The sequence below is a fragment of the Amblyomma mixtum genome, chromosome 8, assembly GCF_055824585.1.
Source record: "Amblyomma mixtum isolate Tamu chromosome 8, ASM5582458v1, whole genome shotgun sequence".
In the NCBI taxonomy this organism is placed as follows: Eukaryota; Metazoa; Arthropoda; class Arachnida; order Ixodida; family Ixodidae; genus Amblyomma; species Amblyomma mixtum.
The window spans coordinates 7,549,633-7,566,483 of NC_143019.1; the positions used below are offsets into that span (position 1 = coordinate 7,549,633).

Sequence of the window (16,851 nt, forward strand, 5' to 3'; positions counted from 1 at the left end):
GAGCCTCTTTCATAAACTATACCATCGTCCCATGCTACATGATGCCCTCATTTCGTCCCCCCAGATACATGTCAAACCGCATTGATCATCGTCACAAAGTTGGCATTGAAACGTATAACACTGTAACTGCATTTCAGTCTCTCTTGCCTCGTACATCACGCGAATGGAACCGCCTTCCCGCAGATATCGTCGACATAAGTGATAACCAGCATTTTCGTTCTGCACTAGCTATCATTTTATTACAGGAATATGATAATACTTTGTTTTGTATCATGTATTGCATCTGTTTATGTATTTTCTTGTTTTTGTAACCACTCCCCTCTTTAATGCCTTTGGCCTTGAGGGTTCAATATATAAAAATAAATAAAAATAAAAACACTGGGGATTCGTTGACAGGCCACAAGGCATGTCCCTGGACTATAAACTTTGGGCAAAGGGTGTGCTCGTACTTGCGGCTGCTCATTGACTCCTCCTCCTCCTTTTCCCGAGCAGGCATTGAGGACATCCTGAGCACTGTCGTCACCATGGAGGATTTCCTCAGCAAGAAGATCACCAACAAGCTGGTGCAGCAGATTCAGGTGTGTTCCCACGGAGGGTTCCTTCTCTCTCTGCCTTTTCCGTTTTAATTTTGTATCAGTTTGAGTCACGCTATGAGTAATTAAGCTCTTAGGACTTCATCATAGTGTTTGTTCATCATGGTGCTGACTACCAACTGACCATGAATCAGCTGGTATCAACTGGTTGTCTGCTACCAGTGGATATTCAGCGCCTCTGTCATCTTTCTGTCTGTCCTTCATCTTTGTCGTGCTGAAGAATGCTATGATGAATGAAAACCGACTCACCCAATACAGCCTTAGAACTTGTTCACAGTGCGGTTGCACTGAGGCCGACGACCCTGTGTGTTAAAGGTAGTGGCCCCCTTTCAGGACCCCCTGGTGCTGTCGTCTGGCTCCCAGCCAGACTGGTGCGAGCACCTGACCTACAACTGCCCCATGCTGTTCCCCTTCGAGACCCGGCAGCTCTACTTCTCCTGCACAGCGTTCGGAGCTTCACGGTGAGTGCCCTTGTTGCGCTTGTCAGAATTTTCCTGTCTGCATCATTTACTGTAGCACACGAAAAGAAACAAAAAAACTGTCCTACTGAGGGCCTGTGATGAGGAGAGTGCTCAAGGGCCACTTGAGAATTTTTAATTCTTTGGCTGGATGCTCGCTTCCTACAGCAAGATACAATCATTGGAGTCAAAGAAGTGGTTTTGATGCACTAAGGCAATGCAACAACTTTTCTTGATTTACTAGTTCAGTGGAGTCTTGTTAATTTAAACTTGTCTTAATGGAACTATGCCTAATGTTTGCATTTCCTTGCCAAGGTTGAGTGAGTGTCATGTTTGGGAAGTGTTTGGTTAACTTTTGTTTATAACCGCACGTAATCAGCACATGAGGTGCTTGTAAAATTCAGCACATTAATGCAAATGCAGCTGATTGTTTGGCCAGCATAGGATTTGGTGCCTTAAAATCGGAAGTTGACAAGCGTGTGGCAAGAACCACTGCTTCCACTCTCTGGTGCCATTTTGCCAGCCCAGGTCTTGCATCTCCCTTGTGATGGCACGCAAGGATCAGTTTTAGAGCTCAGACCTCGATCTCCCTTGGGTGTCCAGGTCGATAGTGTGGCTGCAGAACCAGCGGGATGCCAGTGCTGAGCGCCACCGGGGTCCCTCCCCTCGCCGTGAGGACCCCCACGAGTTCCGGGTGGGCCGCCTGAAGCACGAGCGGGTCAAGGTGCCCCGGGGGGACAAGCTGCTCGACTGGGCCATGCAGGTCATGCGCCTGCACGCACCCCGCAAGACCGTCCTCGAGGTGAGAAGAGGGGCTCTCCCATTTGATGATGATGATGTTGCTCTGCAGGGTTGCTGTAGTGCTGAATGAGATAAGTTTTTTTTTTTTTTTTTAATGTAGACATACATAAACATTGGCTCCACTGTGAGCGCCCATGAGAAGAATATTCGAGGGAAGACTCTTCAAAGGTTGCATGAAGTCCTCTGCCTGTCCTTGCTGGATCTCACTTGGCAGTGCAATAAGGTTGTGGAATAGTCTTGTCTACCTTTTGCACGCAGCTTTTTTTTTTTCCTCCCAGATCCAAGATAAACTGGTTTGTGTGCCATTTTGAGCAATGACTGCCGCTTGGTTATTTTTGCCAAGCAAGCCCATGTCCATTGTTGTTAGGTGACCCATGCCACATCTCGGCACATTTTTCTTGCAGATTCCTGCCAGCTGCATGTTAAAACATTTAACGGTACGAAAAACAGACGAAACACATAGATACATGAATGAACAAAGTACGAACCAAAACCATCTAGCCCAACGGCAAGTGCTTTTTAAGCTACATTTTAATAAGGCTCTACTGCAATGACAAGGTAAACAGTTTCTCGTTTGAAGAGATGCGGCTAAAAGCTGCGTGATTAAGTTTTGGCGCTTTGTGGAGTGCCATCCCATGAGTCAAGTCATCCAGGCTCCCGTTCGTGGGTGCCGGGAGTTACGCTCATGGAAGATAAAGGCGTTGGCTGCGTCGTCTCGAGGCTGCTGCCGTTCTGGTGGCATCTCGATGCCGGCTGCCAATGCCTTGGTCACTTCAGAGAGTTGGTGCCTGGCGCTCATTTTGCGCGGTGCCTTAGTATGGTGACCGACACACTGTGTGTGCGACTTGTTGTTGCTCTGAGGCGGAGCAGTGGCTTGTGGCTTTTACTAAGACTTTATCGTAACAGAAAGTTTGATGTTACTGTTAATCTTAGTGCTTGTTGTAGAAACTACTCTGCTGAATGTGGATTCCAGTCAACATCAAATGTCAGCTGAGTCGTGGCCAGTGGCTGCATTCAGATGTCCCGTCATGCATCAGCCAACATCTCTCTCTATAGAAGCAGCCATCTGGTGCAACGCTCAAGAAGGACTGGGGTTGCTGTTTGCTCTGGGCAAGCACAACCTGTGGGGTGTGCTGTACTTGTATCTATCAGATGTAGACGCTGCATCCCTTGTTTCTTGCATCATAGGTGGAGTTCCAGAACGAGGAGGGCACGGGCCTGGGCCCAACCCTGGAGTTCTACGCCCTGGTGGCTGAGGAGCTCCAGCGCCGCGACCTGGGCATGTGGCTCTGCGAGGACATACCCACCACTAACGACAAGAAGGTGCGTGTGGATAAAGCGGACGCTACTGTACGCTCCATTAGCATGCACTAGCCTGCAGTAAGTCTTGTCTATGCTCAAGAGGTTTGCTAACATGTGCCTTTCAGCAAGTACATAGAGGAGCAAGGCAGCAGAGGCTTGGGATGAATCTTGTGCGCAGTCTCGGTTGCTTCACGTTGTTTCCCCTTCTTGTTCCGTAGCCCGTTGCTGCCTCCTCGGGCACGGCCGATGACGAAGGGGGCCTGGGTGGCGAGAGCTGCTCCAACCGTCCTCCGGGCTACTACATCCACACGGCGTACGGCCTGTTCCCGGCGCCCCTGCCCCAGGGGGCGCTGTGCTCGCGCGTGTGTGCCTCCTTCCACTTCCTGGGCATCTTCCTGGCCAAGGCCCTGCAGGACGGGCGCCTGGTCGACCTGCCCCTCTCACGGCCCTTCCTGCGCCTGCTCTGCCAGGGGCCCTCCCCCGCACTGCAGCAGCAGCAGCCGCAGTCGCACCACACGGGCACTGGTCATGGGGCGGTCGCCGGTTCGACCGCTGCCTCGGGGCGCCAGACAGCCACTGCTCGGTGAGTTGCACACACAGTCATGCCTCAGCAGAGTCGCTTGTGAGTTCTTGCAAAGGGTCAGGCCTTTTTCCCCTCTACTCTTCATTTCCCATTCCATGTCAACGCAGTCAGGAATGCTGTACTGTGCCAACACTTTGTGCAGCATGGCTCCACTGTCGCGCTCACTTTCTAAATGAGCGCACCGCACCTCGCAACACACCTTTAAGCTATGTCTCTGTTTCTCACGCTCTCCTTCATGTAGCTAACACCACCATCTCAATCCTTTCTTGCCTGTACTACCAGCCTAGTTATAGCAGGCTTAGTTCTGCTCATTTTGCAAATAAAAGAGCAAACATAAAAGCTACAAATGGCAACATGACAGTGTACTTTTAGCAAAAAGACAACTGTGCATTTCTACACACACAGTCTCAGCAGTTTGAGCTAAGGTGTTGGTGGAGCGTGTTTTTTTTTCTTTGCTGTGGTGCTTTGCCACCGTCCTGTTTTGAAGGGTGCAGGTCTCCTTGCTTTTGTTGAGTGTTTTACGCCAGTTTCTGAATTGAAGCTTGCGGCACAAGTTGTGCCATAAGATCGCCAGCAGGTCAATGAAATCTGGCCACTCTTCTTTGCTGAAGCTCTGGGAAAGGAGATGTTGTGCCAGCGCCTGTCTTGTTTGACACAACTTGGTGCAGTAGCCACGCGCGTTTGCACTAAACACTGGTGGTAGCTGTAGGCTCTGAGCTGTCTCAGGTGCTCCTTTTGCCACAGCGATATCAACAACAACCGTTCAATTGCCTCAGTAAATGGCATAGGCCCTTCTGCTTGTGCTAATAATGCCCAGGTAAAGACCTACATCAAGCTTATTGTCAGTGCCTAGACACGTTGGCAGCTTTCTTCGTGGTCTCTGAGTTCCTTGTGCAATTTTGGTACCAAGTTTCTCATCGGTCCCTCCCACCCGACACTGCCCCTCTTCCACCCTTCAGGGAGCAGTCCATCAACCAGATGAACTCCCTGATGACCCGTGAGGAACTGGGCGGACAGGGATGCCTGGCCGAGTCTGTTGTGCCGATCGCCAGGAGGCCCTCTCAACAGCTGCAGCAGCAGCAGCAACAGCAACAACACCAGCAACAGCAGCAACAGCAGCAGCAACAACAGCAGCAGCAGCCTGCCTGGTTCAGTGGGATCCTCACCCATGAGGACTTCATGGAGGCAAGTGTCAGCATCTGATATTGCCTGTTTAGTGGAAGGTCTGAGTCTCTTTAGCAGACTTTGTGACTACGAGAATCTGAGGTGGTGGTGCCGATTGTATGAATTAGCGACTGCCATTCTTGAAGGCCCATGCAGCCTGGTCCTTGCATAGTTTGTTTTTGTAGAGTCTAAATGGGAAACTTCGATAAGTTTATTTATTTTTTTATTTATTCTTGATCATGATGAAGGTTTTCACTGGTCCCAAAATTTTAATGCCTATATTTGAGTAGCTACTGTGCCGCTGACTGGGTCATTTTGTCAGCTTTGGGCGAAGCCTTCGAAACACCGTCTTTCCTTGCACATTCACTCAGGTACCCGGCACGATCATAAAAAAGGCCGCCACCATCTGGAAGACGTTGCAGTAACGAGCGTTAGCTGATGTAGATGGCGCTACAAGTCTCAGTGCAAGATGTGCTGTTTTCTAGTTGCTACCGCAGACGGCACTGTGATCTCGGGTGGTAGCAGATTGCACGAAATCTCAAAACGTGTTGAGTAGTTGCTGCCACAGATGGCACTGTGATCTCAGGGTGGTAGCAGACCCCACGAAATCTCGAAATTATGGGTAAGAGCTAACGCTCTTAATATTGGACAGAGACAGTTTTGATCGCCTATGCCCACAAAAAGCATGAGTGCCAGTGTATCCTGAATGCCTTGTGAGCCTGTGATCGGATGCCTGGACCCATGTTCGGTGACCCGTGCCCATTGGGCCGATGTGTGAGAGCCGTGTGGTGGCAACACGTGCAGGTGAACCCGCACCAGGCTCGCTTCCTGCAGCAGCTGCGTGAGCTGTCGGCGCAGAAGCAGCACATCCTGGGCGACAACTCCCTGAGCCAGGAGGACAAGCTGCGGCAGCTGCACAACCTGGCCTTCCCCACCCACGACGGGACGGGCATGTCCACCCGCGTTGAGGACCTCGGGTGAGTGTCCTTCGTGGGACACACACTGCACCTGCACGGATATCCCAAGCAGCACGGAACATCGGCCCAATATTGGCATGATGTCAGCAAAGGACCGGCTTTTGGCAACGTATTTCCAATATTGGGCCGATACCCTAGGGATGGAATGAAATTTTGGGCAGGTGTGATGCCTCTGGTGTGGCCCGGCAGTTTTGGTGGGGCCCGACAATGCTATTTGGGGTGGCGGCTGCCACCCATCACCTGCCCTTGGCACCATCGCTGATAATCGCAGCTCGGTTGCTCACATGATACTGGCGATGACAGCACACTCTAGGACAGTGTAGTGCACTGGAGATGTGAAACGAAGACCAGAGTCCGCTTCCTAGGTTAAGGTGGACTGGGCAAACTGAGAGAGGCCATAGATGAGGATGGACGGTATCTTCCAACTTCCCCCCACTTGAAATGTTCTGACATTGTGCGAGCCGCAGCCGCTGCTGCTACTGCAGTCACGTTATCGATGCTATCGTGAAATATTTCTTCATGTTCACAACTTTCAGTTACGGGGGGGGGGGGGGGGGGGGGGGTTATGAGTATTTGCTAGGCGGTTCTGTCTATTTATTTTCTATTTTGGTTTCGTGCTTTATCCTTCACGCAAAAGCTTGTGAGGTTGAAAGTAGGGATTAATAATACATTTTCTCCGATGATTTGCAGCTGACCACCAACCAAACCACCAACCCCACCTCGTGCTTGCGAGTGCTACGTGAGCATACAACAGGTTGTGCTCTTGGCAACAAAGGAACATGTGCTATACACATGACCTTTATTGCTGCTACAGTAATGTCTGCTAGCAACAAGTAATGCTGAGGAATTACCGTATTTACAACTTGCATAATTGGGGCACTCGCATAATAGGCACACCCCTAGTTTGGTCGCGAAAAATCAGATTTTTTTATTTCCGCGCATAATAGGTGCACCCCGAACTTGGCACTGTGATTCATACTGTATTTACACGATTGCAAGCCGACGCCTCGCCACCCCCCGCTCCTCAATATTTATTGTAACAAAGTTTTTGCTGAACTGACTACTAGTCCTCACTAGTGCTGCTGCCGTCGCAGCTGCTGCGGACCCACAGCACGTACGACGACATCACGTAGAACAGCCGCACACAGTTTTCAGGGATGCTGACTATAAACGTCTGTTTGGAAAGCTTCATCTCCAGCCGGAAACGTTCCCGACTTAGGCCCGCGAAAACCTCTGCGCTTGGAGTCGCGTATGAAAATTTAGGCACGCTGCCATCGCAACTGCTGCACTTCTCAGCCACGTCGAATTTCCAACCTGCCGCACGCTTGCCGTGCTCGAGAGCAAACTCCCAGTCGTGTAGCTGTTAAAAGTGCTTGCCCGTCGAGCTAAAACAGCAATGCTCGGCGGCAAAGCCACAAACCACGATGAACTAACGCGCTACCGCAGATCCCGGCACTTGACAGCAACAAACAAAAGAACAGGAGCTGGTGATGGTTATGGCGATATGGATAGCGAAAGTTCGCGGCGGAGGAAAACGATGATGATGAGCTTGGCCTCGGGCGCCCTCCGTGGGCGGCGTCTGGAGGCTCCTGTGCGCGTGTGGGACCTCCGCGATCAAGCGCCCGTTGCGCGCAGCCGGAGCTGATCGCGGAGGCCTCATCGCGTGCATTCTGAAGGCTATTCCCGCGTGGGTCGTGGAAAGTTTCGGTGCGGACCTTACAGGGACCTTTTTTTTTAAATATTGTCTTCGGGAAAACGGGGTGCGGCCCGTAGTGCGTTTATGCGGTATGTTCAGTTTTGCGAGTCGAAAAATTTCCGGAAATTTTACCCCGCGTAATAGGCGCACCCCGAACTTTGAGCCGGATTTTCTGGAAAAGAAGTGTGCCTATTATGCGAGTAAATACGGTACACATCGAACTCTCGGAACAGGGTTACGAATAAGTGTTCACCCATGCTAGGGTAGAGGAGTTGCTCAGAGGTTGGTTGGAACGAGTTCGCGGGGTGTGTTTTCACGAGGCTTCATCCCGCTAGCTTAGAGCAGAGCTGTGCTGAAACGTCTGCGTGCAACGACTTCCTAAGGCCGCCGAGAAGCCTGTTTGCTTGTCACAGTCGCACACGGCGCTCGTGCGGCACAACACAGTCGCCCTCTGTCTGTGATCAAGGTAACTAGGGAGGCCACGTTATCACTGGTAAGCTGGATCCGATGGGACCGAGTCCTAGCAGAGTCCCCACAAACTGCATGTAGGAAACAATTGCAGACTTTTGCCTATTTCGTTTTATACGAATTTAACCATTACATGCTGACATGCAGGCCCCGGGACTGGGGCAGACGCTTGACCCTCTGCTTGGCTTCTGTTTTGCAGGCTGACCTTCCAGTTCTGCCCGTCGTCCAAGGTGTACGGATTTGATGCGGTGGAGCTGAAGCCCGGAGGCGAGCAGGACGAGGTGACCCTGGACAACATCGAGGAGTACACCGAGCTGCTGGCCGACTTCTGCCTCCACACGGGCATCCGCCGCCAGATGGAGGCCTTCCGCGGTGAGTGAACGGCACACACCTCACCGCACAGGGCCCTGCCTGCGTTTGCCGTCAGACCTATGTCTCTGCGCTCTGTTCGTCGCTTCAACGTGTTGTGTGTCTCTTGTCTACTACTGTAAATATTGCGATAGGTGCATATGTGTTGTGCGACCACGATTGTAGTGCAAGGGTTGCTTTTTGGTGGCATTGAAGAGGGGGAAAAAAAAATTATTGAGTAATTCATTTAGATGTGAAAGTGACTTTTGACTTGTGTTAGGAGTAGAATAACTCTGGTTACACTCAAGTAAATCTGGTAATCGCTTGCATGTGTGTGTGTGGCAACAGTCACTCATGCCGTGTGTCCCCTGCTGACTGTGTGTTTTTCCTGCAGTGGGCTTCTGCAAGGTGTTCCCCATGGAGAAGCTGGGGGCATTCAGCCCCGAAGAGGTGCGGCTCATGCTGTGTGGCGAGCAGAACCCCGTCTGGAGCCGGGAGGACGTGCTCAACTACACCGAGCCCAAGCTGGGCTACACCCGTGACAGGTGTGTGCCTGCTCTGTCCCTTGCATGGTCTCCTGGTTGCTTTGTTCCGCAAATCATGAATGTTCGTATGCTGGTTCCATGCACGAGAATGCCCTCAGTGGAACTTTAGCCTGGCACACTCGGAGAGAAGTTTACCCTTGTGCTAATGCAGATTACAGTGACTGCTGGGGTGGTGTGAAAGGTGGATGCCAGTTGGGAGTGTTTAGTACCTATGGGCAGGAGTGTGGGGTGCCTAGTGTGCTTGTGCTGCTACATTCGCATTAGTGCCATATGTTAGCTCTTGTCTTGGCTGAGAGTGTTCAAGAAGTCGGATGCAGTAACCAGTCATGGGGTGTGAGCGAGGAGGGAGGGTTTGAGTGAGGTGTGGGGGGGGGGGGGGGGGGGGGGGTGTGGCGTTGATAGTGATGCAGTTCCCAGGTGCGGTAAGCAGTCGTGTGCTGGTGTAGTTGGGGCTTGGGGTGTCAAGTGTACGGGTGTTTGGCGTGCATTGAAGCCGCCCACAATTTTTTGGCAAAAAATTGTGTGTCCTAGCATATCACACTTCATCGTGATATCTGGAAACAAACAATCTACCTGCTTCATGTCATGGTAATTCTGACAGCCTTAAGTTGGCGCATTAAGCATGCTCAGTCTGTCCTTTGGTTGGTATATGTTGGACCATTTTTCAATATGATGGCGTCCCACACTGAGGCATTGCTAACTGACTGGTCTCCCTTTGTCCACTGCAGCCCCGGCTTCCAGCGGTTCGTGAACGTGCTGGTGGACATGACGGGTGCCGAGCGCAAGGCCTTCCTGCAGTTCACCACGGGCTGCTCGTCCCTGCCCCCCGGTGGGCTGGCCAACCTGCACCCCCGCCTCACCGTGGTGCGCAAGGTGGACGCCTCGGACGGCTCCTTCCCCTCGGTGAACACGTGCGCCCACTACCTCAAGCTGCCCGACTACTCCTCCGAGGCCCTGCTGCGCGAGCGCCTGCTGGCCGCCACCCGCGAGAAGGGCTTCCACCTCAACTGAGTGGGACAGCCGCCACCACCACCGTGTCTCGTGGCCTCTGTGCGTGCAAGAGACTTCCTCCTCGCCCTTAGAAGCAGGAAAAAAGACTGTTGCCAGAGCCTGATTGGTTGGTGCTTTGAGGGGGGAGAGGTCGTGTTTGAGTAGCAGCTGCCACCAGCTTCTTGTCACGAACGAGGTGCGGGGAATGCTCGGGGGGGGGTAACACTTTCTGTTAGGTTTGTTTGAATGAGTGCGTGCTACCAGCTGCAGAAAAAAAAAAACTGAAGGAAAAGGACCCTCTTGGAGGTTGCAAGAGACTGTTTTCATCTCGCCGGTTTCGTTTGTCTATTAGAGAAAAATAGACAGTAATTTGATGACTGGTTGCATTTAGGTGGCCTCTGTCATCAGAGTTCAAGTAAATAAAGAGAGTGCGTTTATCTTGGCTTTGATACATCCATGCTTGCGGCCTGGCAGCTCAGTAGCAGGCTGTAACCAGATCACTCAAGTGTGTCTGAAGATGCTGGAAATTGCTCTCGAAGCTTGGCGAAGATGTGGGAAGAAAATTGCATTGTCTTCTAATTTTTGAGCCATGCTTGGGCTTGCACTTCGATGAATTAGGGCGCAGGAACGCGACTGAGAGTTCAGCAGTTCAGAGAGCTGATGACATTTACTTCTACTCTGCCCCCTGCATGTGCCCTCGGCATTATGCTCTGCTACATTTGGGTGATTCTCGGTGAGATTTGATGAACACTCTCTCAAGGAATGGAGGACATTTGATAGTGTGCCTACGCTAAGCGAAAAGTTCTGGATTTTAGGCCCGAGACAAGCTGTTTTCATCAGCCGAAATAATTCCTCTTGAAACAACCGTCATGACTCAACAAGATTCACCGACATTGAGAGGACACCACGTACTAGAGTTCTGTGAGCCATTACAGCAGCCACAGTTGCTTCGCACTCCTTTGTCAGCATACTTGGTGTTATCTCAAATCGGTGTGTAATTTAACACTGGCCCTGCCAGTGTAAGCTGGTAATCCAGGCCCCCTTTTTGCTTCCAAAGAGGCAGGTTGCAATAGTATTGGAAAATGTCACCAGTTGCACTCTCTAGTGTTAGTGCTCTCTTAGCCACATGGTTTCTGTGGTGAGCTGCATTTGCTACGGGCGTTCATCATTTGATCGTAAGCTCATCTCCAGGCCGCCCTAGTACACAGAGCTGGAGTCTCATCCAGTGTGAGGTCTCTTTACGGTTTTCTGTCGAAATCTCTAGGATGTTCGTCCAATCAGAAAAGTCTAATGATGACGTCCTGCTATCAGTTTCCTGACATATCTCGAAGAGCAGTAGGTTTGGTAGACGTGCTTTCCTTGCACTTCATTCTGAGTACTTGGTTTTTCTAGTTGCTGGCCTGTCACAAGTGTAGGCATCGCTGTAATGTAAGAGATGTGCTCCTTCACAATACATGCCCTGAAATTTGATGGCTTTTGTAGAAAAGCAATAGTTGCTCATTTCCCTGTGTACCAATTTCATTTTTGAGATAGCACGCTTGATAACTTGCACAAATTCTGCTTGACATCTCTGCTAGTAGAATGTTGGTAAAGGGCTTTTGATGGGATAGAAGCTGGCAGAAACGGGTCTTGCACACACCGTTTTAGTGAAGTGAAAGCCACGAACCAGTGAAGGCCAGTTTCGGAAGATACAGGTCGACTGCGGTTCCGCTTCTGGCTAACAGCATGCATTTCAAGCACAACCCGGATTTGGATGGCAGTTTGGTAACAGTTTGGTGATGTGTGAGAGGATATGTGCCCGTGTTGTGCCTCCCCCTCAATTCCAATGGTTTCAGCGGGTTTTTTTTTCTTTTGCGGACACTTCGCGATCGAAGAACTGTGACATTGTGTGCTCTGTGGAGTGGCCTGTGAAGTTGCGCAGTCGTCGTCTTCGTCGTGCAATTACCTCTGCATCACTGAAACTGGAGCGTTTAGTGTAAAGGCTGCTCGTCGTGGTTTTGGCGACACCCCCGTGTAAGTGGTCGCGTGTGTGTGCACGTGGTTCTTTTGCCAGACATTTTTCGTCTTGGAAGTGTGCACTGAAATGAGTGTTCGGTCAAGCTTTGCTGGAAAAGAAAAAAAAAAAAGTTGATTCTTTTGTTCTAGTTTGTTTCACATGTGTGGTGGTTCTGCATTTCCACTGTATTGCGTGGCCCTTTCCTGCTTCTTCGAACTTCACCATGGTTTGCAAAAACGAATCTTTTTTTGCTCACCACTTTGACCCAGTGATTGCAACATAGTTCATTACAGCGACCTTTGTGCAGTGTTCACGTTCCTCTATACTTTTTACACAGTGCCAGAAAGAAGCGTGATGGCTTTGTGTGAACCAGTCTAGAAGGAAGGAAGCTTTTGTTTGTCTCACATTTGTTGACATTTGGATTGAGCCTTGGTGGAGTATTTGTCGGATTTCCTTTTTTCTCAGCTAATGAGCGGCTAGTAATGTATAGCTGCTAGTTAAGTGACTTGTAGCTTATGTTTCTGGAACCCCCCCCCCCCCCCCTTTTTTCCCCCTTATTGGTTGCAGCCAGGTTAGACGTGCCTAGTCTCCTGTTAAACCTTGAACAGTCAACTAACTGGGCGTCGGTTCCTCGCGTTACTTCACACTTTTGTGTAGCGGCAGCTGTGTTTCAGCTGCACTTGCCAAGTGCCTACAAACGTCTTTGCCACGAGACAAGGGATATCTCAGTGTGTACTTGCACATTATGCTCTCTGCACATTTATTACGAAGGAGGAGATGCATTTTAGTTTGCTAAGCAGGTTTTGGTTTTGTGCCCGCATATTGTATTCCCAGTTGCGTACCAAGTTTTAGTTATTAGTTTACAGGGAAAAAAAAAAGAAATATGGGGAAAAAATACCAAAAAATGTTGCACTATCATAGTTGAAGTAGCTTTGTGTACATATACAGAAGTCTATGGCGACACCCAACAGCTTAAGCTATACATAGATATATTGCGAAAGCCTATAAATATTACCTATACATACATTATACATACATACATGCATATATAGAGATATATATATATATTATATATACATCTAGACTAAGAGCTTTTTGCTTATTTTTTTTCCTGCAAGCTGGAGCCTTCGGAAAGCTATCGGTGGACTCTTGTGTCTGTGGTTTCTTCTGCATCGACACTTCAAGCTGATTTTCTTTGTCAGTCAGTTTGCTACGTTTCTTTTTGTTGTATCTTTGTTGGTTTTCTTTGTGCGTGCACATTTTATGTTACTTATGGCTGTTTGCGTGAACCAAGTGTTTTTCTTTTAGTGTGTGTGCATGTGTTTAACATGTGGAGTGTCTCTGGAAGGTGATGCAAGTGAGACCAACGTCGGCACTGTGTCCGTAGTGTGTACAATTCTCTAATTTATGACAGCGGACTTGTCTGGCGCTGGGAGTGCTCGGAAACATGTGCTGGTTTTGAAGTGGAAGGGAAAAAAAAACTGTGATGTACTGCTACTTGCTGCTACCGCTGTGGATGAGAATAAAAGACTATCGTCATGCGTTTGTTGGAGGAAAAAGGGAGTGTGATTATGTGGGGCAATTTTGTTTGCCTGACCTGGATGAAAGACATCTCTGCTCATTTTATCATGGATGCTGTGGATACAGCGGAGTCTACTGCATCTTAAGAACAGGTTTTCAGCGTCCTGGTGAATACTGTGTGCAATTTATAATTAGAGATTTGACTGAATTTAAAACTTCCCAACTAGCGCCTCTTCCAGGCACGTGCAAGCACTGTTGAAAGAGGAAAGCTTCGTGCAGATAAGAGACTGTTTTCTTGGCAAAACAATGGCCTTTTTGTGCAGAAAACTTGTGTTCTGGATAGTGTGGGTTGCCATACACAAAAAGGCTGAAATCGTGTCACGCCAGCTGCCGCTTACATTGTCTTCACATATTGCAGTAGCGCACCTATGCTGAAATTTTGTAGATCTGCTTACTTTTTTTTCTTGGAGTCTGGGAGTTTTTTTTTTTTAGGCATGCCTTATTTGAGTGAGGAGTGTTAACCATTCTTGCGGGGATCCCGCTAGCCACAGCTGGCATCAGTTGTTTCATTGAGTGAGCCTAGTGCGAGAGTGGACACAAGGGCTTTGGAATTCCGACATCGAGAGGTGGTAGCCGATGCAGAGACAAACCAAGGATGGGGAAACTTAACGCTTTATTATCATGGCAGAAATGAAAATGGGAGCTCTCAATACAGTTCTGAACACTCGCTTTTATATGGTGTACGATGAAAGTCCTCCGTTCCCTCGGAGGAAAAGTTCGACATCTTAAACGATCGTGCGACATTGGTCACTGGCGCACGAAGCTCCTTGCAAGGCCGGTTGCCTGGCCGTCGACGGAGTTCTCCCATGGAGCACAGGTAATTGGCCCAATAGTGCTAATGGGTGGTTTCACTCTGCTCTCTGTAGGACTGGCCTTTGCCAATACATTCCCAATGTTGGGCCGGTTACGTGTGCTGCTCGGGAAGGGTTAGGAGATATATCGTACCGCTCCTTTGTGTAGAAGCGCAAGTTAACGAAATCGGCTCCGGGTTTCTCGTGAAGCTTCAACCATAGACGTGTACAATCTCCAAAAGAGGGGCTGTAGTGTCTGCCCAAGCAGCACAGCTAATCGGCCCAATATTGGATATATATTGGCAAAGGCCGGTTCTAGAGTGAAGCCATCCATTTGCAGTATTGGGCCGATTGCCTTTGGCTTGGGTGGTAGCGCCCGCGCATGTCTTCTGGGTACCGGGAAATGACAGTACAAAAAATTGCGCTCCCTCTTTGTTAAACCCCTTCTGTGCACGCTTATGGCTCTGGCCGTTAATTCTCAACAATTTCCGGCGAGCCAGTCAAGTTTCCAGACGCTGTCACGAAGAAAGCAGTTGTTCGACGAGCTTTTCCCACGTGTTTCATGCGGTTGCCTCGTGGGACGCACGTCTTTTCGACAGCTGCTAACCCCAGCCCTAGAAATAAGTAGTTCCACTTTTGTCTTTCAACACGAATGATAGGACGAATCTCCCAACGTTCTCTTCACACGTGTTCTCTTGCAGTACAGAACACGGAGAGATGAACTGCGAACTTGATCCCCTCCCTGCGCCCCCACCTTTATTTGTAGTCTAATTTACCTCAAATTCCTGACTATGTGCTTTCAGATATCCTATGTAATAACAGTTGCAGTAATTACTAACATATTTCATTCCAAAACATGAGAGGCATTGCAGGAGAGGTGAAACAAAAAGTTGCATAACATCAGCGAAATCCGATCCCCAGTGCATTCCCCCTTGTTTGGATTCCTTGCCTTCCCTCTTCCTCTTTATCTCTCTTTCTCTGTCTCTTGTTTGGATGATTATGATCATCTTCTGACACGTGGGCGCGTGCCAGGCCTTGAGGTCAAAAGAAGAAGAAGGCTGTCCCGCTCGAGCCGCAGCTCACGACCGCTCTCCGAGCCAGAACATCTTGCTAAGCCTAGCAGCCCTGTCTCGTGACCCTTCCGGTCTTTCTTCAGTTTGCTACCTGCTCCCAATTGCAAGTTGCTGCGCCTAGCCTTCCTCGCAAGCTGCGTTGCCCGCCGGTGAGTGGACAGCGGCCGCCCAGGCAGCGCACAGCTTAGGTCTCCGCTGTGTTCATCAAGATTTGGTGCCGAAGAGCCTCGGATTCACGCAGTTTCCAGCGGTGAAAGGTACTCGAGATTGTCACCAGAGCCCCCAAAGCGGCAGCTGCTAGACGAGCGCACGGTCTTTTTCTGGTGCTCGTTTTCGACAAAGCAGTTCCTCCAGAAGGATTAAAGGGACAGCGAGGAGAATTGCATCCAGTTTTTACTCAGTCAGTATCGATTGTTTGACTTTTTTTTTTATTTGGTTGTGTTTACGTTTGTTCTACAACAAGAGAACCATATACATTTCTAGAGGCCCGTGTACTGTGCGATGTCAGTGCACGCTAAAGAACCACAGGTGGTCGAAGTTATCCGGAGCCCTTCAGTACGGCGTCCCCATATCCTGAGTCGCTTTGGGACGTTAAACTCCCATAAGTCAACATTTTTGTGTAAATTGGGTTTAATTATGAATTATTTTCTCCCCACTACTCTATTCGTACTTTTCACGCTTGGACCGGGAAGAACTCTATAATATCGTTTGGAAGGGAACGGCGGTTTAGCGTGGCCTCGGGGATCCGGGTAAAAAAGGGTTTGTACATCACCCCGAAAGTGGCCGGTCGTGCCGATACTATATTTTACTTTTTGGCTACCACTTATAAGCTGCGTTTTCAGTGGAAGTAGCTTCATTGCCGTTAGAGCCCGCCAATTTATTGGTGCAGGCCAGCTGTAATTTAACCTACGTCCCTTTCGCTTTGTAGCACCCTTCGGACTTTGCCGGAATTTCCTCCGTTCTTCAGGGTCCGATTGAGTGACGTTCCTGACAAAAGCGACCTCTCCTAAGCTCCTTTTGTTGGGCTGTGTCGGTTAATTACCGCTTTCTAATGACAAAGAGGTTGCCGACAACTAAATTCTCATAAGCTATAAAAAAGGTAAAAAAAATTGGCAGTGCCTTAGCTCAGCTATGCCAGGATATACGTAGCGAGAGCTACATTGGAGTCTCCGCTTGGCAAGACGTTCTTCTCTTTGCTCAGGCGACTCCGCCGCTCCGCTGCTCCTCTCTGGTTTCACGCATGCGCACTATCGGCCTCCCCGGCTCACGGCGAAATGCTCGGCTGGGTAGCGTAGTGTAGCTCTCGCTATAAACAAAAGTTAAACGCATGAATCGCTGTCAAGACCGTTTTCTCGTATGAACTGCTGTCTCCGGGCCAAGTCGCTGGTCACGGAGTCTCCAGTGCACCCGATGTCACTGCCAGCTCCACTATAGTCTGAAACGAGTGGAAAGAAAAACACGTTTCATATTTAAATGCAATTTTCT

The 16,851-nt window shown here is 49.6% G+C and overlaps 1 protein-coding gene across 1 annotated transcript in view; it reads left to right on the plus strand.

The window, feature by feature from the left end:
• The window catches only part of Ufd4 (ubiquitin fusion-degradation 4-like), a 106,340-nt gene extending 92,874 nt beyond the window's left edge, over positions 1 to 13,466 (plus strand). Inside the window, exons 33-42 of the mRNA XM_089556412.1 lie at positions 493 to 578; positions 927 to 1,054; positions 1,655 to 1,853; positions 3,041 to 3,175; positions 3,373 to 3,737; positions 4,697 to 4,922; positions 5,706 to 5,878; positions 8,242 to 8,414; positions 8,785 to 8,935; positions 9,664 to 13,466. Coding sequence (XP_089412538.1) covers positions 493 to 578; positions 927 to 1,054; positions 1,655 to 1,853; positions 3,041 to 3,175; positions 3,373 to 3,737; positions 4,697 to 4,922; positions 5,706 to 5,878; positions 8,242 to 8,414; positions 8,785 to 8,935; positions 9,664 to 9,946 — 1,919 coding nt within the window. The 3' untranslated portion in view covers positions 9,947 to 13,466. The remainder of the gene's footprint in view (positions 1 to 492; positions 579 to 926; positions 1,055 to 1,654; positions 1,854 to 3,040; positions 3,176 to 3,372; positions 3,738 to 4,696; positions 4,923 to 5,705; positions 5,879 to 8,241; positions 8,415 to 8,784; positions 8,936 to 9,663) is intronic.
• The last annotated feature ends 3,385 nt before the right edge of the window (positions 13,467 to 16,851 follow it).